This window comes from Podarcis liolepis (assembly GCF_965112155.1).
Source record: "Podarcis liolepis genome assembly, chromosome: 15".
NCBI classification, from domain to species: Eukaryota; Metazoa; Chordata; class Lepidosauria; order Squamata; family Lacertidae; genus Podarcis; species Podarcis liolepis.
The window spans coordinates 39,156,554-39,184,276 of record NC_139566.1 but is presented as its reverse complement, the minus strand read 5'-3'; the positions used below and the strand labels follow the sequence as shown (position 1 = coordinate 39,184,276).

General features: G+C 46.3%; 3 protein-coding genes across 16 annotated transcripts in view; 1 reads left to right on the top strand and 2 right to left on the bottom strand.

Moving 5' to 3' along the window:
• RIMBP2 (RIMS binding protein 2) overlaps positions 1 to 27,723 on the bottom strand; it is a 293,903-nt gene that overhangs the window by 215,554 nt on the left and 50,626 nt on the right. The gene's annotated exons all lie outside the window — the stretch shown is intronic.
• The window catches only part of LOC310693947 (craniofacial development protein 2-like), a 257,303-nt gene continuing 241,889 nt past the window's right edge, over positions 12,310 to 27,723 (bottom strand). Inside the window, exon 2 of the mRNA XM_083476468.1 lies at positions 12,310 to 12,652. Coding sequence (XP_083332594.1) covers positions 12,640 to 12,652 — 13 coding nt within the window. The 3' untranslated portion in view covers positions 12,310 to 12,639. The remainder of the gene's footprint in view (positions 12,653 to 27,723) is intronic.
• Positions 15,036 to 20,608, top strand: LOC310693948 (uncharacterized protein). 7 transcript variants are annotated; one of them, XM_083476475.1, is made up of 12 exons: positions 15,036 to 15,461; positions 17,612 to 17,691; positions 17,806 to 17,837; positions 17,987 to 18,103; positions 18,274 to 18,353; positions 18,473 to 18,581; positions 18,675 to 18,758; positions 18,993 to 19,097; positions 19,411 to 19,462; positions 19,548 to 19,637; positions 19,740 to 19,822; positions 20,482 to 20,608. In XM_083476475.1, exons 1-10 carry the CDS (start codon positions 15,451 to 15,453, stop codon positions 19,571 to 19,573), a joined length of 696 nt encoding a protein of 231 aa, XP_083332601.1. In that variant the 5' UTR covers positions 15,036 to 15,450; the 3' UTR covers positions 19,574 to 19,637; positions 19,740 to 19,822; positions 20,482 to 20,608. The 7 variants fall into 7 exon arrangements, with proteins under 7 accessions (XP_083332601.1, XP_083332600.1, XP_083332598.1 ...); XM_083476474.1 differs by having other exon boundaries at positions 17,612 to 17,837; positions 19,411 to 19,637; XM_083476472.1 differs by lacking the exon at positions 15,036 to 15,461 and adding an exon at positions 15,561 to 15,636 and having other exon boundaries at positions 17,294 to 17,837; positions 19,411 to 19,637.

Here is a 27,723-nt window from a genome sequence, read left to right as displayed (position 1 = left end):
CTAGGACCAATCAGACTGCTGCATTCTGAATTCTATTATTCTAGGACCAACCAGACTGCTGCCTTTTGGATCCTATTCAACTCAGTACATAACACCGAGGTTCAGCTGCAAACCTCACTGGGTAACTTGGGGCCAGTCCCTCTCTATCGGTTCAATCTACCTCACAAGGCTGTTGTGGAGATAGAACAGGGTGGGTAGGAAGAGAACCATTTGCTCTGCCTTGAGCAAATGGGAAGAAATGCGGCATTTAATGGTGGTGGCTCCTCATATTTGGAACTCCCTCCCTACTGAAATGTGCCTAGACCCATCTCTCTCTCTCTCTCTACGGTTTTAGGCAGTTAGTTAAATGACAGCTTTTCCCCAGTGGGTGTTTGGAGCAGATAATCCGACTGCTGCTGTAATTGTCCTTCTTTGGACACCCAGACCAAACCATTTCTCTCCTCTTCTAGGAGCGGGACATGTGGAAAATGTACTGTTCAGGGGTGGGCAGTATTTTCCCAATCAGGTGACAGCCCTAGTAACAATATGGGTGGCTATAGTACAGTCCTCTAGCTCTCATGTACCCCATCAATCGATACACCTGTTCTCAAAGAAAAAAGAAAAAGTATTATTCTACAAAAATCACATTTTGGTCAAAGAGCTCCCTTACAACTTTCCTGAAGCTACTGCAGAGCAACTCCGCTACAAGGCAGAAACATGACTCGCGCCCCAATACTTTTCGTAGCCCCCGCCATCCATCCCAGAGTTCCTTTCAAGCAAATAAACCAGCAATTCCTTCAGCGAAGGTTCAATGGTGCATTCCCCCTGACTTCAAAGGAGACTCGCCAGACAGCTGTAGAATAACAATTCCCCAAAACAAGGAAGCTTTGAGAGCAGAATTGACCGAACTCTTCTTCACCCACTCCACAGAAAGGTCTCTGATGTATACATTTTCCACGAGGGGCTTTCATTTCCCATTGCAAAAACAACAACAAGGAGTAAACTTGCCCTGCGCAATAAATAATGACAGCGGTGGAGTGTGCTTGAAAATAATAGGATTCTGCTGTTGCTGCCTTCTGACCTGTGTGAGTTCCACCCTGGATATATCAAAACACAGCTTCTGTCTTAGCAGAGACAGATAGAAAGAGTACAGGGGGGTCTCTGAAGATTCTCATACAAATCAACCTGATGTTCACCTCTCAGACTAACGTGTAGATTGGACACCAGCTGCTGCATCTCCAGAGAAAGTCAGAGAGGCTCAGTGAGGTGTAGTGGTTAGAGTTGGACCTGGGAGGCCAGGGTTCAACCACCATCCCACCACCCATGACGCTTAATGGGTGACTTTGGGCTAGTTCAAAGCTTCGTCAGCTGTGAATAAATTGGGGGACCTGGCTGTCCTTACCTACAGAACATAGGCCAATTACAGAGATAGGAGTTCAGCAACCCCTTCCTATTTACCAAAGCTCCTTTCCCCCTACTAGAAAAACAAGATTAAGCTCCTTTGGTAACCATGGGGCACCATCATGAGACAATGCACATCCACGTGTACCAAACCATTGCACTGGGGTTAGAAGTTCTCAAACTGTGGTTGGCGACAGTGGTGTCGCAACGGGGGGGGGGGTAGGGGCAGTGTGCCCTGGGTGCCATGTCTGGGGGGGTGACAAGAAGGCACCCCGTGGGAGCTCACTGTGGCGTGAGAAGCCATCGCAGCGCCACAGTTGCATGTGGAGGATCCTCCGTTTGCGGCTACAGCCGCAAGCAGAGGATCCCAGTGCCAGCGGCAAACTGCTATGTACAGCACATGTGCGGTGTTACACGCATGCACTGTACGTAATGACACCACACATGCGCTGTACATAGCGGTTTGTCGGCAGCGGCACTCGAGCACCATATGGATGGCAATGGGATCCCACCGTCGCCACTACAGCCGCGAACGGAGGATCCTTCGTTCACGGCTGCAGCCACAAGCAGAGGATCCTGGCACCGTCCGTACGGTGCTGGAGCAGCGCTGCCGGCAAACTGCTACGTACGGTGCATGCGCCATACGTAGCGACACCGCACATGCACCGTACATGGCTGTTTGCCGCCCCAGGTGTCACATAGCCTTTGTTTGCCCCTGGTTGGCGAAAAGGGCTGTGAAACAATTAATAATATCTGTACTTGGACCAACCATTTGATTTACCGTATTTTTTGCACCATAACACTCACTTTTTTCTTCCTAGAAAGTAAGGGGAAATGTCTGTGCGTGTTATGGAGGGAATGCCTACAGGTGGCGGGGGGATCTGCTGCAGTTGTGAGCAGAGGATCCATGGTTCCCCTTCCTTCCCTCCTCCGTGGCTTGCTTTGAAACAGCAAAGCGTGAGAAGAGCCGCTGAGTGGGGAGGAGAGAGGGACAGAGAGCCAGCTTGCTTTAAAGGAGCAAAGCGGGAGAGGAGAGGAGCCTTCTCCTCTTATACCCCTCTTCTGCATTATTAACAGCATCCTTCTCCACCCACCCCACGTGTGTTCCTTGTCCCTTGAGTGCTTTTCCTTCCCTCCCCACTTAAAACATGGTTACAAAGCACGGATCCACATGGATCCTTAGGATTTTTGCACTGGGTCACCCCAAATTCACCATCAGATCACATAGCATGTCCATGGCTACAGCTTGCAGCCAAAAAATCACGCACCCACTGTTGCCTGGGGCCGCAGTGGCGCAAAAACGTGGTTACAAAGCATGGATCCACATGGATTCTCAGGATTTTTGCATTGGGCTACCCCAAACTCACCATCAAACCACATGTCTGTGGCCACAGCATGAACCACAAAAATCATACATCCACTGTTTCGTTTAGAATATTTTTTTTCTTGTTTTCCTCCTCTAAAAACTATGTGCATGTTATGGTCGGGTGCGTGTTATAGAGCGAAAAATACGGTACTTTTTCTCGCTGAGACCACTTTGATAAAGGTTGGGTTTGTCAAGCAGGCTTCTTCGGCTTGGATATTTTTCATAATGCAGCAGTAGCTCAGTCTACAGATCTCCACACATGCTAAAAATGTTCCAGTTAAAGCACCCATGGCTATAGTTTTTCACCTCTAAAGCATACACATCTTTTTGGGGAATTAGTGTAATATAGGCTTCCTTCCAGGTGTTCGGGGTCTTCCCTTCTTTTAAAATATTGTTCATCACTTCACATAGGGTTGGGCTTATTTGATCACTTAATACTTTATAATATTTGGCTGACAGACCATCTGGCCCCGGCGCTTTGCCAATTTTCATCTTTGATATTGCCTTCCTTATCTCCTCCTCTGTAATCAGCTGATTTAATAATTCTTTTTCTTCGGTTGATATCTGTTGTAAATGATGTTCTTTCAGATAGCATTCTATATCATGGCCTGACTCCTTATCTCTTTTATATAGATCCTTATAGTATTTCTGAAACAACCTTTTTATTTCATTTGGGTCTTCCACTATCTTGTCTCCATCCCTTATCTTACAAATCGTATTTTGTTTTTTCCTTTCTCTTAGTTGCCAGGCCAAATATTTTCCTATTTTATTAGCAGATTCAAAACTCTTCTGTTTCAACATTTTAACTTTCCCCTCAATCTCCTGGTTTACTATCATAGAAAATTGGGCTTGTAATAACTTTATATTTTGTTTTATAGTCTCATCACCTGGCTTAGTAGTTAATTGTCTTTCATTCTCCATTAGCTGTACCAAGATCTCCTCCTTCTTTTTCTTTTCTTTGATGACTGTTTTTCTGAATTAGAAAGCCCCTCATGACGGCTTTCCCTGCATCCCAAACCATTGCTAAAGCTGTCCCTTTATTTAAATTCCACTTAAAGTACTCTTCAATTGTTTCTTTTGCCTTAATCACTATCTTTTGATCATTAAATAGAGATTCGTTCATTCTCCATCTAAGTACTCTAGTCTCTTTACCCTTTAACTCTAAATATACTGGGTTATGATCAGATATAGTCTGTGGGAGAATTTCAGATTTGATTAAATTCTGTATCAATTCCTTAGTGATCCAAATACCATCTATTCTCCCCCAGCTCTGGTTAGGATTTGAGAAGAAAGTATATTGTTTTACAGTAGGGTTTTTGAATCTCCACGCGTCAATTAGTCCCATATTATCAACCAAATCAAAAAATGTCCGCGGTAACTTGCCTTCCTTAGTTTCTTGTTTTCTTGTTGATCTATCCAGGTTCGGTGACACCACCCCATTAAAGTCACCCATCACTATCATTTTTTGATCCATCCACTCTGTTAACTTATTACCTAATTCAGAGAAAAAGACTACTTTTCTGTCATTAGGTGCGTATAATCCGACGACAATAATCTTTACTCCTTGAAACATAATCTGCACTACAATCATTCTCCCTTGTTCATCTTTATACAGTAATTTTGGATCAAGTTTTTCCTTTATATATAGAACCACTCCTCGTTTCTTAACTCTATCTGAAGCCACAAAATCCAATCCTAATCTCTTATTGCTTAAAATTCTCTTATGCTTTCTTATTACGTGAGTCTCTTGTAGGCAGATTAAGTCAAGGTTCCTTTTTAGTAGGATATGCGCAATCTGATTCCTTTTATTTTTATTGTTGAGTCCGTTCACGTTCCAGGTCAGAACTTTTAGAGCCATCACTTGTATGCAAATAATAAAATAACAAGTCTAGATTAAATCTACTGCTTTTTATCGTCTATCTCTTCTCCTTCCCTCTCTTCTCCTGAATTTGTCTCCCTCTCTCCTTCTCCACTCTGTCCACCTCCGTCCCCACTCCCCGATCGTTCGCCCTCCTCCCCCCCCCATCTTTCCAAGTTCTTTCTCATATCTTCTTGCAATTTTTTCTAATTCTGAAGGGTTGGACAGTTTGAATCTTTTTTCCTTAAAATAGAATGAAATTCCTTCCGGAAATTCCCATCTATATAGGATCCCATTTTTTTTCAGTTGGTTAGTTAATTTTTTGTAGGCATCCCTCCTTCGAAGAAATCTCGAAGGAATCTCTTTGTATATGATAATTGGATTTCCTCCAATATATAACCTTTTGTTATAATTCTGTTTCAGTATTTCGTTTCTCATATCCATCAAATTGAACATAACTAATACATCTCCTGGCAATCTTTTCCCCCTGGCTTTAGCTGATTTTGTTTTTATCCAAAAGATATTTGCCAACGAGTAGCTTATCTCTTCTTCCTTTCTATCTAACCAGATTGCCAGCTCTTTCACCATTTTAAATCTTATGTTCTCATTTGTCTCCTTTGGAATCCCTCTAAATTTCAAATTTGCTTGATTCTGTCTCATCTGGGTCATTGCCATACTATCCAACAATTCTTCCTGTACTTTACCTATCTCCTTAACTTCTACTTTAATCCTGTCCAAGTCCCTCTTACTATCCTTCGTGTCTTTTTGCACCCTTTTCATTGAGTCCTCAAGCACCTTGGCTCTTACCGATAGATCTTTAACTTTTCCTGTTAATTCTCCCACCACCCCCTCCAATCTTTTGTCCAACATATCTTGTACTTCCAGTAGTTTTCTTTCAATATATTGCTCATTATGCTTAAATTCCTTCCTTATCTCAACCATTAAACTGTCATAGTCCTTGATTTCCCTCCCCTCCTTCCCATCTTCTTGTCTAGATGGCCTCCTTTCTGATGGCGTTCCCACCCCCTTTTTCATATTGAAAACTCTCCCTCCCCTGGCAGTCCCTGAAACCCCCTGCTGACTTTCGCTGTTCTTCCCGAAGATTCCTTCCGAAGTAGTCCCCTCTGCTCTCACACGGTGGCGCCTTGTAAACTTTCCAAGTCCTGGATCTATTATCTTCCGTAGGGTCTCACGGCCGGTTGTCTCTCTCCCCGCACCACACGATAACTGCTCTCATAAGTTACTGGTTATCCGCCATTGGGGGGGGGGCTAAGAATAAGGAGGTACCATACCAAAGAAAAAGAAGAAACCGCCGGTAGTGGATTCCTTCGCCTTTTACCTCTCGTAATCCTTTTACGCTGGGTTCTTTAGTTAATCTTTCTCTCAGCTTAGTTGGTTTGCTTTTTCCCAGTTTTATGACTGTTGTCGGAGGCTCACCGCTTTCACACGGAGCCTGAGGCTTCACAACACGGAGTCTGTTACATCCCCTTCGTGCTGCAGCTCAAACCCTGCTAAACGCCGACAATACAGGGGAGCTTGAGCAGCATCGCTGGGTACCTTGACCCTCAGGATAATCCTCCTGGGGTTACGAGGTTCACGGAGCCTTCGTGACCCCTCTAGACCTCCGTGTTGCTCGAGACTCCCCCGAAGGGCAGGCTCGTGCTCCTTCCCGTGGCTGTGGTCCTCTGAGACCACCAGCAATTTTAAAGTGGTCTGCAGTGGAGGGAGGTTCAGAAACACCGCATCCTCATCCTCATCATCACCATCATTTAATTTGTATGCTGCCTTCCCACAGTTAAAAACAATGCTCAAGGCGGCTTACAACGTGACAAGATTCACACAGTTACAAAAGTCACAAACAATAAATAAACCACATCCAAAAAAAATACACAACCAAATGGAAATCAATTTCCACATAAATCAAAATCTAAAACTAAGAATACAGCATTAATATCACAGTTTAAAATGACATAGGTAAAAAATAGCAGCAATTTAAAGAACAAAAACAAAAACAGAGCCCTCTCTGCTAAGCAGCAGCAGTGGCAGCAGTCCTTTATGGAACCCGTCAGGCCCTGCCCTAGGCCCGGTGGTGAGTGGCAGGACAGGGGCCCTCGGGCGCTGAGCAGGGGAGTCAGGCTGCATTGTTCTCAAACTCTGATACGTAATGCTTCTTCCTCATCAGGATGGAGGATAGAGAGAGGTGTGAGCATGTGTGGAAAAATTAGCCTACGCTACAAATGTAAAATTTACACTGGCAGCGGTGGAGGAAGGCTCTTGGACATCTTGGGCGGGCGGGGCGAGCCGCCCATAGGGTCAGCACGTGAGACCCCACCATGGGGTCTCAACTGCCTTACAGATGGGGTGGAGGCAGCCAGCCGGACAGGGCAGAGCCGGTGGGCACTGAGAAGCATGGCTTGTGTGCGCTGCAGGCCCCGCAATGAGTGCCACTAGCCATTTTGTCACACACACACACCCCCCGGCAGGGTGGCACCTGGCGAGGTCCGCACCCCCCTTCCTACATCCTTGTACATTGGTTGCTCCAGCTACTTTTGCCTCTGGGGCTGATGTCAGACATACCCCTCAACCATCCTGATTTAAGCGGGACATCCCGGAATGACAGAAGCCATCCAGGCTTCTCATCGGATCCCGGAATGTTTTTTGGTCTGTTGGTCTGGTGCGAATCAACCAGCTCGCGCCAGAGCTCAGGACCAAAAAAGGAGCACCTCAATTTTGATCAGCAGAATGTTGGAGGGTATGGTCACATGGTCCTTGGAAGGTTGCTTTGGAAGGGGCTCAGTCTGGAAAAAAAAAACCCCACTCCTACTCTAAGGGCAAAAAATAAATAAATGAGGTTATGGCAGGGGTCAGCAACCTTTTTCAGCCATGGGCCAGTCCACCGTCCCTTAGACCATGCAGTGGGCCGGACTATATTTTGGAAAAAAATAATGAACAAATTCCTATGCCCCACACATAACCCAGAGATGCATTTTAAATAAAAGGACACATTCTACCATAGCTGTCAACTGTCCCTTATTTGGCGGGAAACTCCCTTATCCCAGCGCCGTGTCCCACTGCTGTCCCTTATTGATGATGTCCCTTAAATTTCCCGGGTTTCATGCTCGCCCAGCTTGGGAGGGAAGCAGTGGCTTGGGGTCCTCCGTTGCGAAAGAGAGCGAGCACTGGTGCCCTCGTCCTGGCACGAGGAGTTCCATCGGCCCTTCCCTGCCCAAGAGAGGGGGGAGGGAGAGAGACTCTCGCCCATGCCACCCGCGAGCCCGGAGGTGGCAGCAGTGGTGGCAGCTGAGGAGGCAGCCTGAGGGAGGAGGAAGAGGAGGGGATGGGGAGGGACGCAGAAGGGCGGTGCTTCAGCAGCCGCGGCGGCGCTACAACCACTCATGCCGGATTGACAGCATCTGTCAATCCTACCAATGTATGTAACTCTTTACAACAGCAAAATCCCTTATTTTGGCTGCTGGTCCCTTATTTTCGAGGCTGCTGGTTCCTTATTTTCAAATCTGTAAGTTGACAGCTATGCATTCTACTCATGTAAAACATGCTGATTTCCAGACCGTCCATGGGCTGGATTGAGAAGGCGATTGGGCCGCATCCGGCCCCCGGGCCTTAGGTTGCCTACCCCTGGGTTATGGCATTCCAAACTAGCTACACCGTTTGACAAATCCTTTATATTTATTGATACAGGCATGTGACTTTCTGAAGCACATAATGCTTCCTCTGCATTTTGTTTGTGTGTCAGTATGTGGATGATACCCAGCTCTACCTCTCTTTTAAATCAGAACCAGTGAAGGCGATGAAGGTCCTGTGTGAGTGTCTGGAGGCGGTTGGAGGATGGATGGCGGCTAACAGATTGAGGTTGAATCCTGACAAGACAGAAGTACTGTTTTGGGGGGACAGGAGGCGGGCAGGTGTGGAGGATTCCCTGGTCCTGAATGGGGTAACTGTGCCCCTGAAGGATCAGGTGCGCAGCCTGGGAGTCATTTTGGACTCACAGCTGTCCATGGAGGCACAGGTCAAATCTGTGTCCAGGGCAGCTGTTTACCAGCTCCATCTGGTACGTAGGCTGAGACCCTATCTGCCTGCAGACTGCCTCGCCAGACTGGTGCATGCTCTGGTTATCTCCCGCTTGGACTACTGCAATGCGCTCTACGTGGGGATACCTTTGAAGGTGACCCGGAAACTACAACTAATCCAGAATGCGGCAGCTAGACTGGTGACTGGGAGCGGCCGCCGAGACCATATAACACCGGTCTTGAAAGACCTACATTGGCTCCCAGTACGTTTCCGAGCACAATTCAAAGTGTTGGTGCTGACCTTTAAAGCCCTAAACGGCCTCGGTCCAGTATATCTGAAGGAGCGTCTCCACCCCCATCGTTCTGCCCGGACACTGAGGTCCAGCTCCGAGGGCCTTCTGGCGGTTCCCTCACTGCAAGGGGCCAAGTTACAGGGAACCAGGCAGAGGGCGTTCTCAGTAGTGGCGCCCGCCCTGTGGAACGCCCTCCCATCAGATGTCAAAGAGATAAATAATTGCCTGACATTCAGAAGACATCTTAAGGCAGCCCTGTTCAGGGAAGTTTTTAATATATGACATTTTAGTGTATTTTTCATCTTTGTTGGAAGCCGCCCAGAGTGGCTGGGGAAACCCAGCCAGATGGGCGGGGTACAAATAATAAATTATTATTATTATTATTATTATTATTATTATTATTATTATTATTATTATTATTAAGGCAGCCAGCGCAGGAAAGGCTGCCCTCCTCCTTCCCCAAATATGCCACCTTCTTTCTCCAAGCACTAAAAGGAGACCGAGGGCATCCTCTGGTTTCACAGAGAAGATTAACAAAAGGTCAGAAAATGTTTGATCTCTGTCATTGGTATAGTCAGGCTGAAAGCTGAGCCATCACTTAAATATTTACAGGCAAGCTCTGCAGCCACAAGGTGAAAGGTGTTATGTAAATCCTTCTCCACACAAAACAGGGGGGTAAGAAAGAAAATCAGAAAGATCAGGATAGCACCTCCGCTGCCCCAGTTCAACCCTGCCTGTGTAAACATACCAGGTCTCCTCAAAACTGCTTCAACTTCTGACTACACACCCAGGAACTCAAACAGACCCTTAAGAAGCTGTATTAGACTAGCTCATCAAACCCTTAAACCCCTTACATTTGGGGGGGGGGGGCGGGACTTGAAAGGGGCAAAAGTGTTTGCAACATGATAGGCCACTGTTATAAGAAAAAATCTGCTCCTTTTCCCTTATGGGGTACCCAAGAGCCCATCTAGAGTCCTTTATCGGTAGGAGAAAATAACAGAGGCCAAGCAGAGAATACAGTGGTACCTCGGGTTACATACGCTTCAGGTTACAGAGTCCCCTAACCCAGAAATAGTACCTTCGGTTAAGAACTTTGCTTCAGGATGAGAACAGAAACCGTGCGGCAGAGAACAGAAATCATGCAGCGGCAGTAGGAGGCCCCATTAGCTAAAGTGGTGCTTCAGGTTAAGAACAGTTTCAGGTTAAGAACGGACCTCCGGAATGAATTATGTACTTAACCCGAGGTACCACTGTACTGAGAAGCAAAGCAGCTCGTAAGCCTGATCTTTCTTAAAGCAGTTGCAACAGGGTGCTCCCCCCCACACACAGGAGGAGGAGGAACCGAGAACAATGGTGGGCAAACTCTTATACAGTGGTGCCCCGCAAGACGAATGCCTCGCAAGACGGAAAACCCGGTAGACGAAAGGGTTTTCCGTTTCGGAGGTGCTTCGCAAAACGAATCTCCTATGGGCTTGCTTCGCAAGACGACAATGCCTTGCGAGGTTCCTGCTGGTTTTTTCCCCTTTCCCCCCCCTTTTTCTAAGCCGCTAAGCCGCTTATCAGCTGATCGGATCAGCAGATAAACCACTAAAAGCCGCTAATAGCGCTAATCCGCTAATCCGTCAATGGGCTTGCTTCGCAAGACGAAAAAAACGCTAGACAAAGAGAATCACAGAATGGATTCTTTTCGTCTTGCAAGGCATCACTGTATAAACTGTTGAAATTCCCCGCCCTAGAGCTCAAGACCACCCCCATACATACATCACAGAAGGGGTGTAGCCCAAGACCACCCCCAATACATCATGCATACATCAGAGAGGGGGCCAGCAGGAAACCTGTGGGTGGATGGGTTTCCCTGGAGAGCCTGGCTATTCTTTTGTGATGATAACTACTTAATTCCTGAATACTGGTCACAGGCTCACCATATTCATATCTTAAATGTGCCCTTAAGACAGGATTTGTGAGCAAAGAGACAATGGGGAGACAACATTTGAGGTAAATTTGGAAGGGACAAAATGGTTTCAGGACCTTTTCTGTGGGCTTTAGACATGTGGTTTGTGTGTGTGTGTGTGTGTGTGTGTGTGTGCTTGGTACATTTATAAATATTTATTTTATATATGTAAGACCTTAAAATTCTTATAACAAAAACATAATATTAATGATATAATAAGATAATGATAATGACCATTATTTTATTTATACCCCACCCATCTGACTAAGGCTCCCGGAGCCACTCTGGGTGGCTTCCAACATACATAAAAACATTAGATAAATTACGCACTTCCCTATACAGGGCTGCCTTCTAAAGGTTGCATAGTTACTTGATCTTTCTTGGCTCCAGTATCACACGACTCCATGCCTTCACAACGTTTCTCTGATCAAAACAGGGACATCATACCACACCCTCCAACATTTCTCCAATGAAAATAGGGGCATCCTAAGGAAAAGTGGGACTTTCCAGGATCAAATCAGAAACCAGAATGGCTTCTGTAAATCCAGGACTGTCCCTGGAAAGTAGAGACACTTGGAGGATCTGTACTGTCTCACACACACCCCTGCAGTGTCAACCAACAATCCACAGCTGAGGGTCTGTCTTAAGGTCAGCTGAATTTATTTTTATTTTAAACCAGAACATACACCTCAGTTTGTAGAGCATGAGACTCTTAATTCCAGGGTGGAAGCCATGCCATGTGGGGCAAAAGGATTCTTGCATTTCAGAGGGTTGGACTAGATGACCCTTGTGGTCCTTTCCAACTTTACAAGAGCTGTTTAAAATGCTGCTAAGTTAGCCATTCCTACCAAAATCTGGAATCCACAGCTAAGGGTCAACAGACACTGGTGTCAGTAGTGGGATACGAACCATGCTTCCATTCAGAGACCAGAACAGAGGCAGAAGTACGAATGGCTTTCTGCTGTGAATGCCAGCAGGCAGACGCAGCAATACAGAGTTTTGCTGCTTAGCAAGAGATTTGGGGAAGTTGCTACCGTTCTTCACTCTGTTCAGATTACGCACTGATAACTCATCTCCCGTTTACTGTGCAAGCAAGTCAGCCAGGCCATAGCATGAGTTCCTGCCACCCATCTCATCCTAGGTCACCTGCATCAGGCAGGTGAAGTCACTAACATCCATGGAAAAATATTTTGTTGTTTGGTCGTTTAGTCGTGTCCGGCTCTTCGTGACCCCATGGACCAGAGCCACTGGCCACTGCTGCATTTTCCAAATTTGCTGGCATATTGAGTGTAGCACCTTAACAGCATCATCCTTTAAAATTTTAAATAGTTCAGCTGGAATATCATCACTTCCACTGGCCTTGTTATTAGCAGTGCTTTCTAAGGCCCATTTGACTTCACTCTCCAGTATGTCTGGCTCAAGGTCAGCAGCCACACTACCTGGGGTGTACGAGACATCCATTTCTTTCTGGTATAGTTCCTCTGTGTATTCTTGCCACCTCTTCTTGATGTCTTCTGCTTCTGTTAGGTCCTTTCCACTTTTGTCTTTTTTTATGGAAATCTTTGTACGAAATGTTCCTTTCATATCTCCAATTTTCTTGAACAGATCTCTGGTTTTTCCCATTCTATTGTTTTCCTCTATTTCTTTGCATTGCTCATTTAAGAAGGCCTTCTTTTCTCTCCTTGCTATTTTTTGGAAATCTGCATTCAATTTCCTGTATCTTTCACTATCTCCCTCGCATTTTGCTTGCCTTCTTTCCCCCGCTATTTGTAAGGCCTCGTTGGACAGCCACTTTGCTTTCTTGCATTTCCTTTTCATTGGGATGGTTTTAGTTGCTGCCTCTTGTATAATGTTACGAGCCTCCACCCATAGTTCTTCAGGCACTCTGTCCACCAAATCTAAATCCTTAAACCTGTTCCTCATTTCCACTATGTATTCATAAGGGATTTGACTTAGATTGTATCTTGCCGGCCCAGTGGTTTTCCCTACTTTCTTCAGTTTAAGCTTGAATTTTGCTATAAGAAGCTGATGATTTGAGCCACAGTCAGCTCCAGGTCTTGTTTTTGTTGACTGTATAGAGCTTCTCCATCTTTGGCTGCAGAGAATATAATCAATCTGATTTCGATGCTGCCCATCTGGTGATGTCCATGTGTAGAGTCGTCTCTTGTGTTGTTGGAAAAGAGTGTTTGTGATGACCAGCTTGTTCTCTTGGCAGAACTCTATTAGCCTTTACCCTGTTTCATTTTGAACTCCAAGGCCAAACTTGCCAGTTGTTCCTTTTATCTCTTGACTCCCTACTTTAGCATTCCAATCTCCTATAATGAGAAGAACATCCTTCTTTGGTGTCATTTCTATAAGGTGTTGTAAGTCTTCATAGAATTGGTCAATTTCAGTTTCTTCAGCACCAGTGGTTGGTGCATAAACTTGGATTACTGTGATGTTAAAAGGTCTGCCCTGGATTCGTATCAAGATCATTCTATCATTTTTGAGATTACATCCCAGTACAGCTTTCGCCACTCTTTTGTTGACTATGAGGGCCACTCCATTTCTTTTACTGGTTTCTTGCCCACAGTAGTAGAGGTGATGGTCACCCAAACTGAATTCGCCCATTCCCGTCCATTTTAGTTCACTAAAATGTTCATTTTTGACCACATCCAACTTACCAAGGTTCATGGTTCTTACATTTCAGGTTCCTATGCAATATTTTTCTTTACAGCATTGGACTTTCCTTTTGCTTCCAGGCATATCCGCAACTGAGCATCCTTTCGGCTTTGGCCCAGCCGCTTCATCAGCTCTGAATCTACTTGTACTTGTCCTCCGCTCTTCCTCAGTAGCATGTTGGACACCTTCTGACCTGAGGGGCTCATCTTCCAGCGTCATAACTTTTATATGCCTGTTGTCTTTGTTCATGGAGTTTTCTTGGCAGGGATACTGGAGTGGCTTGCCGGTTCCTGCTCTAGGTGGATCACGTTTGGTCAAAACTCTCCACTATGACCTGTCCATCTTGGGTGGCCCTGCACGGCATAGCTCATAGCTTCTCTGAGTTATTCAAGCCCCTTCGCCACGGCAAGGCAGTGATCCATGAAGGGGGGGGGGGAAATACCTAAGGTGAATTCTGGGACTCCAGAATCCACAGATACCTGGACAGTCTCTAGCTCAGGTGTGGGGAACCTCTGGCCCTCCAGATGTTGCTGAACTCCTGCTTGCTGGAGTTGACAGGAGTCTACTTGCAGTCTAGCAAGAGCTGGGGGCTAAAGGTTCCCCGCACCTCACCAGAGGAAAAGGATTCTGCATATGCTCAGGAGCACATTTGCCCTGCGGTCTTTGAAACGCTACATGCCCCTTGGAGGTCAAGGATTTCTGTGCATGCTCCAGGACACTCAGCCAAGGTGCCAGAATTTTGGTCAGCCAAAAGTTAGCTGCTGCACTCTTGAGACACAACTTCTGCTGAAATTGCAGATAAATTTGCACTGGCTTCCTCGCCCTTTGAGACTATCTGAGGTGGGGACTGGAACAGGCCTGCCTTTGAAGACTTGTTAATTGATTTTAGCACTCCTTTGGAAAGAAGCAGGTATGTGCTCTTTGCAGTCGACTGGGCATATTTCCAAATGTGAATTCCGCAGAAAAACAACAGACTGTGAAGCATTCATGTGCCCCATGTGCCCATGGCTCTGGAATTCATGTGCTCCCATGCCAGAGAGGTTTTATGAGCGAATTTGATGGTTCCTTTCCCCACTTAGGCCGGACAGGTTCCCAACGCGCCTGCCTTTAATGTTATGGCCCACCATTAATCTTGCATGCACCACGAAATGTGTCCCCCACATGGAAAGAGCAGGCTGCATTTACCCTTTTCTCTCCCAATTTGAGTTCCACCTGAAAATTATGTGGCAGAAGTTACAAATGCTTGCAAATCCATGCCCTGCATAATTCTCAGAGTGCAGAAGGGTAGTGATATTCTTAAGCCCCCCGCAGCAAATGTAGAAAAAGAGAGCCACCAAGCACCTTAGAAACAAATGGATTTATCGTGGCAGAGCCAGTCGTAGCGCTAGAGAGTTTGGGATCAGAGCATTCTGCAGGCGGAACAGCAGGTGCCTCCGAGTTCTGACAGAGGAGCATCACCACTCAGGAAGGGCCAGGTGGGGCCAGGTCCTGGTGGGGGGGGGGTTGCCACGGTGGCAAGGACCCGCCCTCCTTTGTGACATCTCTTGCTTCTCCTTTAAAAGCCACTGACTTGCAGGCGGCCATTGTGGGTTAGTGAGGAGAGCTTAGAGGAGAGATGTGGTGGTGGCAGTTGGTGGTGGCAGTTGGTAGCGAGTAAGAGGAGGATTAGTGATTTGTTCTTTTTTGTTTTCTTATTTTGATTTTGATTTCATTTATTACTTTTATTTGATTTATTTGATTTGATTTATTTTGATTTTCTTTTATTCTTTTCTTTTAACACTTTTATTTATTTTATTTTATTTTTTGTTCTTTGTTTTAATATTTTGTTTTTTGTTTTTTGTGCACACTTGTGCATAGTCTGTATATATTTTTATTTTTTAGATAGAGGAATAGTTAGGGTTTTTGTGGACGACATGCGCAGACTGTAAGTAGCATCCCTTTCGCTTCATCTACGGGGGGGGGGGGGTTGTCATAAACTGGGAGGTTTTTCTGGCAGACACCTGAGTATCAGGTTTCTCCCTGTCCCTCCCTTGACCTCCACCTTACACCCATTAAGTAAAATAAAGTAAAATATATACATGTTCCTGTTTCCCAGCCGAGTACCCCCTATTGTCCTGGCCAAGTCCCCAAGCCATGTAGGTTGGATCCACTCTGGTCCTTGAGATGGCTACCTGTCTGGCACTCAGAGACCAGGAGGGCAGTGATGATCACCCCGGCAGAAGGGTTGCTGTGTACGTGGTCTCATGCTTCAGGGATGATGGCTGCCCCTAGCCATGTCCCAAGTGCCTCCTCTGGGAGCCATCTTCCTTCTGAGCAGAACAGCATTGGAAAGGTGTCAATCCGGTGTTGGATTGCTTTTATATGAATATTTGGAGGTTTTCCCGCTACAAGAGTAGGCGAGTGCTACAACCAGATATTATCTTCTTCTTCTTCCTCTTCTCCTCCTCCTCCTCCTTCTCCTATCACTCATAGCTGAGTAAGATTGACTTTCATGAACAGTGAGTTTTAACTGCGGGTCCGTAAGTGACTGAAGGCCAATTCTGGATCCACATGTCCTTCCACAGTGGGGACATAGTTTTCTGGGTGGGAGTTGATCACAGTGAGGGTTTGCCAAGCGTGCCTTCCTCTTAGCATGTTTCTCCCTTGTGTCCTGAGTTCAAGTGACTTCAAAGCCCATGACACCTTTGGTAAAGGCTGTTCTCCTATTGGAGCGCTTGCAGGCCAGTGTTTCCCAGCCATTGGTGTTTATACAACATATTTTTAGATTGGCCTTGAGAGTCTTTCAACCTCTTTTGTTGGCCACCAGCATTACGCCTTCCATTTTTAAGTTTGGAATAGAGTCGTTGCTTTGGAAGACAATCATCAGGCATCCGAACCACATGACCAGTCCAATGAAGTTGGTGTTGAAGAATCATTGCTTCAACACTGGTGATCTTTGCTTCTTCCAGGACACTGGTATTAGCTCACCTGCCTTCCCAAGGGTGTGTCACATTTTTCGGAGACACCATTGATGGAATCTTTCAAGGAGTTGGAGATGGTGTTTATAAACAGCCCACGTTTCACATGCATACAGCTGGGTTGGTAGTACAAGAGCCTAGACTGAAACTTGAAAGACTAGTTTCAATGGATCAAGAACGGTTTTCATGGCTGGTTCTGACTTTCCCCTTTTCCCAGTGCGAATTCCTACTTGTACAGCAGAGGCCGTGGTCAGCAGCTGCAGTGCCTGTGTGCTTTGTTCTGCTGTTGTTGTTAAGTCGTTTAGTCATGTCCGACTCTTTGTGACCCCATGGACCTATCTTCCACTGCCTCCCGCAGTTTGGTCAAACCATCTGGTCCTCTGTCGTCCCCTTCTCCTTGTGCCCTCAGTGCTTTGTTCTTGAGGGTGGTTGTTTCTTGGTGCTCATTGGTTGCTATAGGACAGTTATTTGGATAGTCTGAGCAGATTGGTTGAGCACCTTGCGGGTGAAAGGCTCAGCTTTCATTAGGGAAAATGTTCTACCCTTATTTATGGGAGCCGTTGGAATAGAAAAAGGAAAGGACTGTGTCAGGATGTGTTTTGCGGGGAAATTTGCAGAAGTGAAGGTGTTGATTTGGGGTGCAGTCGGGGGGTATGGTGCCTGCTGGAGGGGGAAACCCCCTGCCACCCTTTCCAAAAATTCTGGTAACAATGTTAATGAATGACCCAAAGCTCTCCCCTCTTCCTATTTATTTCATTTGCTTCATTAAATTTATACACTGCTTGACTTCATGAATGAGGGGGCCAGGCTCTCTGGGCCCTGACATGGCGGTAGCTCTTGAACCCAGAGCACTTGGGACCTCCTTTCTCTCTCTGCCAGCCCTTCATGCTTTGGGCTGCCTCTTTCAGGCTCTGGTGATGCCCCTTCAGGTCACTGAACTGCAGAGAGATGGAAGGAATTGGTCAGAGTGGGCCGGCAAGGATCAATTAGGCTCCACATACGTATTTCTGTTCTGCCAATTCTGCAGTGGTTCACTGTTTTCTCCAGACGCCCCTCCTCACACCCAAGAATTGGGGCTGCCAGCATCTGAGTCACTCTTTCCACTCATCTCTTCTAGGATCAGGTGCTTAAGGCGCCTCTTCAGGCGCTGCCACAGGGTGGCCCCCCAGCCAGACACAGAGCAGCCCGTGGCGCCAGGTAAGCCAGTGGCCCTCCTTTTTTGGACAGAGGAGGGCAGGGATGGGCATGGGGGGCAACTGGTCCAAGGATGCAAAAGAGGACTCACCTCTTCCCCTGTCCTTCTGTTTGCAGTGCTGCTGCGGTTCAGCATCCCAGCTCCAGGGGTAAGTATTGGAGAAAACAAGAGCAGGGACTGGATCCCTCAGACCTGCCCCCCGCTGTCCTCCGGGCTCTTTGCCCCCCACTCTGCACTCTCAGATGCGGAGAAGCCCTCCCCTCTCGAGGAACTGACAGCCTGACTTTTGCATTTCAGCTGCTGGAGGATGAACAGCGCTACATCCTGGGGGTCATTGAGAGCTGCCAGGCAGCTGAGCTCAGGGGGCGCCGATCCCTGACGTGCTCCAAGGAGGAGACAGCCCATAAAATTCTGGTGAGTGGTGGGGGGGTGTGAGGGACCCCCATAGGGAGGTGGGGGGAAGGGGCTGTGCATCTGTGGGGAGGAGGACCCTGCCGGCTTAGGCCGTGGGGTTGCCATTCCCCTGCAAAGCCAAGCCTGGTGTTTGGGGTGGGAGCTGATTTTCCTCCTCTGTTCTCTTCCAGGACATCTTGGGGCCCTTGGAGCACTTCAGGGATCGGCCCCTGACCCTGGCCCTTGCCTTGGAGGCCCTCCTCCAGCTAAGGTGAGTGGGGTCTTTGGCGTCGATGGGGTTGGGGGGGGGGAGAACTCCAGGGGGAAAGAGCAGGCGGGAGGGAGAAAGGGGCAAGGGAGACTCTAACCCTCTCCCTTTCATTTCTGCAGCACGATGAGGCCCAAATTCACCTCTGACATGATTAGTGCCATCCTGCACAGGATGTTGGAGGCTGTGTTGTGTGGGGCCAAGGAGGAGGAGGAGGAGGAGGAGAGAGAAGTATGTCCTTTGTTTTGACTTCCCTTCACAGGCTCTTTCTTCCTCTTCATCACACCCTTGCAGAATCCAACTCTCTTCTCTCTTTTCCCGCAGGAACTGAAGAGGCACTACCGGCTTCTGCTGGGCAGTCTTCTTATGGAAGCACCCAACCCTGGCACCCTCCTCCAACTTCTCAGTGTAAGTGTCCCTATGGCATCCGGGGTGATTTTAGGGTTGTCCGCCCCCCCGTCCCTTACCCAATGGACTGCCCCATTTCTGGGGCACAGAGCCTGTTTGGCCCCCAATTTGGTCCAAGACCAAAGCTGGCAACCCCTCATGGTGCAGAAGTACCAGGGACTCCGTGGTGGGGGCAGTGGGGGCCGTTTTGGCCCAGACTGGCCCCTGACTCTGAAATGCTCTTTCCTCCTGCAGGACCTCAGAGGATACGCCCTGGGGGAAAGTGGGGAGGCCCAACAACTTGCGGCCAGCAGCATCTCTTTGCTGCTGGCCATTGCCAGGAAATATCCCAAACTCAGAGTAAGTACTTTGCCTTCTTCTATTCATTTCTTTGGTTACTTCCATCCCCCCCCCCCAAGATCACATCCCCAAGTGATCTTTAGCGCAGAATTTGCGGGGGGTGCCCCTGGGGGCCAGGATGAGGCCAGAGGCTTTTCCTGCCCCCTTTCCTGCTGCTGCCCTTCCACCTCTGCCCAGGAGGCTGCAGGGCCCAGGGAGGTCCTCTGGAACAAGGGACTGGGCCCAAGACAGAGGGAGACCCGTCCTTCCTGGCTTGGCGCTGCTTCTGTGCTCTCCTGCTCTCATCTGACCCCGATTTTTCTCTCCCCTGCAGATGACAGTCGTTCGGCCGGAACTGGCTTGCTTCCACCGGAAGCCAAAAGAAGGTAAGCCCCACACCTTGGAGACAACGCCCTTTGACTAAAGGCCTGTGGGAAAATCTCATTTTCATTTTCATTCTCTTCCATCCAGATGACATCATCATTGAAGATATATAGGTAGTGCGGACCTCGGGCTCCACTGAACACCAGAGAGAAGCCAACATCCAAATGCACTCAGCAGGTAAGACTTTCTCAAAAGCCCATCGGTAGTTAGAGATGCCCTCTTTCATCTGCGAGAGAAGCAGGCACTCCTGGCGTCCTGCTTACCTTTTTCCTCTTGCAGGTGACAGAATGATGCCGGCAAGATCTCCTTCTCCATCTTTTCATGGGGGCAGAAGGGAAGCAGTGGCTGTGGGACCAGATCAGGTAGGGGGAAGCAGCCTTGTGGGGACACAGGCCAAGGGGTGGTACGATGTCATGGACTGGTTGGGCACAGAGGAATGGTGGGAGGAAGCAGGAACCAGGAAGGGAAGACGTCTCAGGGAGCCCAGGGAGTGGAGGGGGGACAAGGAGGAGCAGTCAGAGGGAGAAGAGGCCGGGGAACCAGGGGAGGGGAGCCAATGGGTCTCAAACGCTCGGTGAGTGAGGGACTTTCTCCTGCGTCAGAAGACAGGCTCCGGCAGATGGAGCGGACGAGATCCAGAGGCAGCTGTTTGTGCACGTGCTGTAGAGGGAAGTTGATTCTAAGCCTGCACTGCCTCATGGGATGGCTTCAGGGGAAGAAAGGGATCCAGGGTAACCCTACACAGATGCAGAGTGGAGTCCCTAAGATGGTTGGGTGGCATTTTGTAGGCCTCCTCCTGGCAACTCCTGCAGCCCAGCTGGGGCCTTATGCCTTGCTCTTCTTTCCTCTGGACCACCTCAGGGAGGCTGAGGGGGGAGGGTCTTGCTGTCTGGGCACAGGGCTGACACCTTTGCTTTTGCAAAAGACAGGACAGGGCAGGGGACAGAGAGAGATCCGGAAATTGCTGACATTATTTTGCCTCAAAAGATCTCACGGAATTTGGGGTTTTTCCGTTCCTTAGGATATATGATCTACTCCCTGTGTAACTCCATGTGTCAAGAAAAAAAAGAACTGGAAGAGAATGGAATAAAAATAAATATTTTTAATGGATTTTGAATAAATGCACAATAAATTGTTACTGTCTTGAATTTCATTGTCTTATTGTCTTCCATTCATTGGGACACCTTTCTTGTTGCAGCCTGAAATAGTATTAGCATTTTTTGCTGCTGCATCACTCTCAGGTTGACTCATGTTAAGCTTGTGGTCCACTAAGATCCCTAGATCCTGTTCCCTACCAGCGAACCAGGTGTCCTTCATGTTATATTGGTGCAGCTGGTTCTTCCTGCCAAAGTGCAGAACCTTAGATTGGCTACAGGTCCTCTTTGCTCACCACCAGGGAGTGAACATGTCGCAGTCAGTGCTGTGGTAGCTCCATGTGGCATTAACAAAGTTCAGTGCAATCGCCTGGTGACAATCCAGTCCAGCTGGTACCAGTGACCTGACATCCAAGATGTCTCCAGGACACAGTGTTTTGCCTTGGTAGACCATACCATGTTCGTGACGCAGAGGCTGTGGTATGAGTACAGTTCAGGTAGCCTTTGTCCGTTCTTGTTCAGGCTCCCGATACCAAGGTGGCCTCTGTGGTTATCCCAGCTGTGATGAACTCTCCCAGCAGGAATAGTAATAGTAATAATAATTTTATTATTTATACCCCGCCCATCTGGTTGGGTTTCCACAGCCACTCTGGGCAGCTCCCAGCAGAACACTAAAAACAGAATAAAACTTCAAACATTAAAAACTTCCCTAAACAGGTCTGCCTTCAGATGTCTTCTAAAAGTCAGATAGTTGTTTATTTCTTTGACATCTTCTGGGAGGGCACCACTACCAAGAAGGTGTTTGCAGGCTCCTGACATCCTGGTCTAGTTCCACGCAGAACTTGTTCTTGATCTGTATATCAGAGCACACAGAGCGTAAACACTCAATATGTTTACTGGAATGGAGGTAGTTGAGAGATGGAGAGAAGGCAAGCATTCTGAGCCCTCAGCTGGCAGTTCTATCACAGACAGAAGGGAGTCCCTTGCTGCAAATCTTACGCCGTGAATCTTCTGGATGCCCTCCTTGCCACAAAAGGTGTAGTTCTCTCTGAGGCTGCCATTCGAAGCAAGTCTTGTCCCCTGTAGAGCAGCAATGTCAATGCTGAGTGTTTTCAGCTCATGGTCAATGATGTTCATCTTCTGTGAGTTGTTGACCTGCAGCAGGCCAGAACACATGGTCCTAATGTTCCAGCTTGCTGGGTGCAAGAGGGTTTGTTCCTTTCTTTTTTGCCTAATATAGCAGTTTGGTCTGCTTAGTGTGAGTGATACTGTGAGCTCCAAGCACCCACTGAGGCAGGTGGCCAGTGGCCCGTGAGCACTTTATTGATTGGGGACTGCCTGGCTTTATTGAGGTTGCATGTGTGTGTGTGTGTGTGACAGGTTTGGTAGGAGAAGGCAAAGGAAGGGGCATAACAAGTCCCATCCTCCCCTCCTTTCTCTCTAGCAAGGAATTTCTCATTTTTCTTTGAAAAGGTAGCCTCACTCACCATAAGCAGGAAAAAGGAGGAACCCAGAACAAAGCTGTGCCCGCCCTTATATAGACTTTTTAAATTGCGCACCCTCAAACTCCAGACAACCCCCAGAAACATCATGCATACATCACAGGGTGGGGTCTAAAACAGAATCCTGAGTGTGTTATCTCCTGTCTGGCAGGTTACCTGATTGCATTATCTGCGTTTTGGCCACTCTTTTGTTATTGTAACTTCTTAATTCCCAAATCTCGAAGCCACAAACATGAGTCTGACCAAACTGCGGGAGGCAGTGGAAGACAGGAGTGCCTGGTATGCTCTGGTCCATGGGGTCACGAAGAGTCGGACACGACTAAACGACTAAACAACAACAACAATTCCCAAATCCAGGTCACAGGTCACACCCTATTCACACCTTAAATGTGCCCTTAAGGCAGGATTTGTGAGCACAGAGACAGTGGGGAGGTTTTTCCCCATTTCCTTTGACCTTGCAGAGAAATATTTGAGGTCATTTTGGGAGAGAGAAAATGGTTTCAGGACTTTTCTGTGGGTTTCAGACATATGGTTTACATATTTGTATGTGTCTGCTTGGTACATTTATGAACATCTATTTTATATACAGTATATAAGACCTTAACATTCTTATAACAGCCACGCTCCTCCCTCAAGCGCCCCTTCACTTAGAGACCACAGTCCACCCCCGTCATCCTCAGCACACGTTCAGGACAACAGTAACAAGAGACAGAAACCCTCGCCCTCACTCTGAATCGGCTTTGTGGTTTTGTGACATCATCACACTGGCTGTGATGACCCAGCCAATTGGGGTTCCTTTCCCAGCAATATTAAGCCCCATCTTGCTTGGTTGTTTTTTAAACCGCTGCTTACTAAGAAGTGAACAGCAACAAAGGAGGCAAACATAGTCCTTTCCCTTCAGCAGGTGACAGCAAAGGTCAGACCTCACCTGGAGTACTGTGTCCAGTTCTGGGCCCCACAGTTCAAGAAGGACACTGACAAACTGGAACGTGTCCAGAGGAGGGCAACCAAAATGGTCAAAGGCCTGGAAACGATGCCTTATGAGGAACGGCTAAGGGAGCTGGGCATGTTTAGCCTGGAGAAGAGGAGGTTAAGGGGTGATATGATAGCCATGTTCAAATATAGAAAAGGATGTCACATAGAGGAGGGAGAAAGGTTGTTTTCTGCTGCTCCAGAGAAGCGGACACGGAGCAATGGATCCAAACTACAAGAAAGAAGATTCCACCTAAACATTAGGAAGAACTTCCTGACAGTAAGAGCTGTTTGACAGTGGAATTTGCTGCCAAGGAGTGTGGTGGAGTCTCCTACTTTGGAGGTCTTTAAGCAGAGGCTTGACAACCATATGTCAGGAGTGCTCTGATGGTGTTTCCTGCTTGGCAGGGGGTTGGACTCGATGGCCCTTGTGGTCTCTTCCAACTCTATGATTCTATGATTCTATGAAAGGTTGCAAGATTTTTAGCTGGGGCAATCAGAATAAGATCCACTATTTGACTGCTGATTCAAAACCCTAAAATGTATTTTATACAATTGACTTTTTATTTCTATTCTTTGTATATCGTATTGTTGTTTTATTGTTATGGCTGATGGCTGACGCAAATAAAGATTCGTTCAATTCACATTCCTTCCCCAAAACATGTTTTTCTTCCCAAAATTCTGCATGTAAACACTGAGCACAGCCCTAGATGCAATGATGAGGGAAACTCTCCTATTGAATCTCTGTCTGTCAGGGAACAGGAGTCTCACTGGCAGGAGACAGGGAGAAGACAGAATGTAAAACCTTAAGGCTGAACTGGTTTAGTATTCCATTTCTAGCCATTGCCAGTAAGATACCCTTTGGCAGTCCACAACCAAGGCACTCCATATTCCTAAGTGCTCCTGTAGCTGGAGGTTCAATTTAGCTCTTAAGGCCGAAAGCCTTCCTCCATGTATTTGTCTCATTAAAAGCTTAAATGCTCTCTGAGGGTCAAGCAAGATTTGATAAGCTCTTTTTAATTGTGTGGATGCAACATTTTTTTGTTCTGTAAAGGGCAGCCTCAGGAAAAACCTGAACAAATTTGTGACCACGCTGTGTGGAAAGGAGAAATTTAACTCTCCCTCTTCAATGGTTCCCTCTGAAGCAGACATTTGCTTTTCAAGAGAAGCTTGCATTTGTACATCACTCATTCTGGTTGTGAGAAGTGATGTATAAACCAAACAAATTAAGCTAAACTAAAACCTAGCAGCATTTTCTCCTCATTAGAATTCAGTAACAGAATATTTGTTTAACGCTCTTGCTTCAAACATTCTTTAAAAGTTTTCACATTTCTCAAGAAATGTTTCTTAAGGTTTCTTCTTGCATCATTTGTTAAATTTATGCAGATGCCTATAATGAGTACACAAACACATTTTGTTATCTGTGACCGTCTTGGGAACATTCTTTTCCCCAAAGGTTGTTTAAAATATGGCATATTAATAATGGAAACAATTTTATTATATAAATCTTAAAGTTAAAGACTGAAGAGAAACCTTGTTTTCCGCAACCTCCTTCGCCCATCTCTTGAGAACTTTGATTAGGTTTTTTCTTTCTTAGTTCTGAATTTGGGTAGTTGCAAGCAAGCAAGCAAGGATTCTGTGCGTGTTTGTTTAAATAACAATTATTATTGCTGTGTAGCCCAAATGCAAAGCTCTAGGGCAGCCATGCTTAGCTCTCGCAGTGGGTGGCATTTTGCCTGACATTGTGCTTCTTCTACATTTATTAATCTCCTCCATCCGCCCATTAAACCTGAGAAAAAGGAAAAGAGGGCACAACTCCCCTGTTTCTGTCATTCTGACCCACATAAAATGACAGGAGTGCGTGAGGCACACACAGACCGTGTCAGTGGGTGACAGAAACTGAACTTTGCCCCTTGGCTGATGTTTCATATATGAATACAGCATTAAATGTTCCCAGGGCTATCGGAAAAACTGGTGTTGCAGTAGGACTGGTAGCCATTTATTAATGTGCAGAGCAGACGTTTTATGTTATTTTATTTTTTTACCAGTTTATGCAATCAGAGGAAATCTTGTGTTCTTATGTACAGGGGAAGTTATGTTATAGTGTATTGCTTTTCATTTATTTTTGCTGTTTAAATTGTTGCATTTTGCATTTTTAAATATTGTGTTGTTGTTATTATCATTATATGCCTATATCTATGATATAGTTTGTAAACTTGTTCGCCTCCATCTATTGTCTTTGCACATGGACACTTCTTAAGATATCATAACCAAAATTTGCACAATGGTTTCTGGGATCAAGGAGCAGGTTTTTCTCTATGTTTGGAATCTACTGGGTGCCTTTCAAAGCTGCCCTAAGTTTAACCATGATCCACCCAACCACTACCACCCCACCTTAGAATTCTATACCCTCCAACATTTTTCCAATAAAAATAGAGACGTCCTATTCCATAATGATAATTTTACTATTTATACCCCACACATTTTACTTTCTTTTTACAGATTTCATTTTACAGATTTTACTTTCTTGGGCTCCATGATCACTGCAGACGGTGACAGCAGTCACGAAATTAAAAGATGCTTGCTTCTTGGAAGAAAAGCAATGACAAACCTAGACAGCATCTTAAAAAGCAAAGACATCACCTTGCCAGCAAAGGTCTGTATAGTTAAAGCCATGGTTTTCCCAGTAGTGATGTATGGAAGTGAGAGCTGGACCATAAAGAAGGCTGATCGCCAAAGAATTGGTGCTTTCGAATTATGGTGCTGGAGGATACTCTTGAGAGTCCCAAGGACTGCAAAAAGATCAAACCTATCCATTCTTAAGGAAATCAGCCCTGAGTGCGCACTGGAAGGACAGATCATGAAGCTGAGGCTCCAATACTTTGGCCACCTCATGAGAAGAGAAGACTCCCTGGAAAAGACCCTGATGCTGGGAAAGATGGAGGGCACAAGGAGAAGGGGGCGACAGAGGACGAGATGATTGGACAGTTTTCTCGGAGCTACCAGCATGAGTTTGACCAAACTGCGGGAGGCAATGGAAGACAGGAGTGCCTGGCGTGCTCTGGTCCATGGGGTCACGAAGAGTCGGACACCACTAAACAACTAAATAACAACAAACCCCACACATCTTACTGGTTTGTCCCAACCACTCTGGGCAGCTTCCAACACATATAAAAATATAATAAAACAGTGAACATTTTATAAAAAAACTTTCCCTATACAGGATTGCCTTCAGGGGGTCAGATAACTCCATACATTCCAAAATTTCTCAATTGAAGATAGGGACATTCTACCACACCCTCCAACTTTTCTCCTATGAAAATAGAGACATACTTATGTGAATACATAAATCTGGCAAGACTCACAGCTTACATAAGGGGACAATCGGACCAGAAATTATTAAAAGAATGGGGTTGTGCCAAAGAGTATATGAAAAAACATTGTTCTGGAGTTAGTATATTGGTATGTAATGAATGATGCTTTACAGGGTTAAAGAAAAAGAAAAATGGTGTAAAAAAAATAAAAAGTACCAAGGTGGAAGTAATCTAATTAGACACAACAATATAGTAAGAGTAAATTTTTTTAGGTCTTAGAACAAAGGAAGGAAGTCAATTTGTGTTTATGTACGTAATGATATGTTGTTGTTTTTTCTGTAGATGTGTGCTTTTTCGTTTTTGTTTAGTTTAGTTTTGTTCCCTTGTTTGTTTGTTTGTTTTTTTCCCTTTCCCTTTTCTGTTTCTTTTTTTTCTGTATGTTTCGGGGATTTGGGTTTGTACAGTATTATTTTGGATTCAATGTTTGTAATTTTTGTTATGATTCTGCATTGAAAATAAAAAAATTCTTTAAAAAAAAAGAAAAAAGAAAATAGAAACATACTATCATACATTTCAATATTTCTCTGGGGAAAATAGGGATGTCCTAAGGAACAGTGGAACATTCCAGGATCAAATCAGAAACCGGGATGGTTTCTTTAAATCAGGGAAGACCCTGAAAAACAGGGGCACTTGGAGGGTCTGGAATTCCCAAGCAATGCGGGGCAGTTTGCACTAGTAAATGAAGTGATGTTGAAGCAAAGAGTTCCTCTATTCATTAAACTATACTTGTTCAGCATTATCCAACATTAATACAACTGTAGTAGTAAACACAGCCGGCCCACCCAAGAGTCAAGAGGAAGCCATTGCCCTGGGCAACAGGATCCATGGGTAAGCAGATCCCAATGTAGATGTTTATTCAGTTCTGTGTCCAGTTCTGGGCACCACAGTTCAAGAAGGACACTGACAAACTGGAACGTGTCCAGAGGAGGGCAACCAAAATGGTCAAAGGCCTGGAAACGATGCCTTATGAGGAACGGCTAAGGGAGCTGGGCATGTTTAGCCTGGAGAAGAGGAGGTTAAGGGGTGATATGATAGCCATGTTCAAATATATAAAAGGATGTCACATAGAGGAGGGAGAAAGGTTGTTTTCTGCTGCTCCAGAGAAGCGGACACGGAGCAATGGATCCAAACTACAAGAAAGAAGATTCCACCTAAACATTAGGAAGAACTTCCTGACAGTAAGAGCTGTTCGACAGTGGAATTTGCTGCCAAGGAGTGTGGTGGAGTCTCCTTTGGAGGTCTTTAAGCAGAGGCTTGACAACCATATGTCAGGAGTGCTCTGATGGTGTTTCCTGCTTGGCAGGGGGTTGGACTCGATGGC

Coding starts and splice junctions, on each gene's coding strand:
- LOC310693948 (XM_083476469.1), top strand. CDS start 17,289: ATGAGGGGGCCAGGCTCTCTGGGCCCTGACATGGCGGTAGCTCTTGAA. Junction 18,582..18,674: donor AGGAGGAGGAGGAGAGAGAA/GTATGTCCTTTG, acceptor CTTTTCCCGCAG/GAACTGAAGAGGCACTACCG. Junction 18,759..18,992: donor CCCTCCTCCAACTTCTCAGT/GTAAGTGTCCCT, acceptor TTCCTCCTGCAG/GACCTCAGAGGATACGCCCT.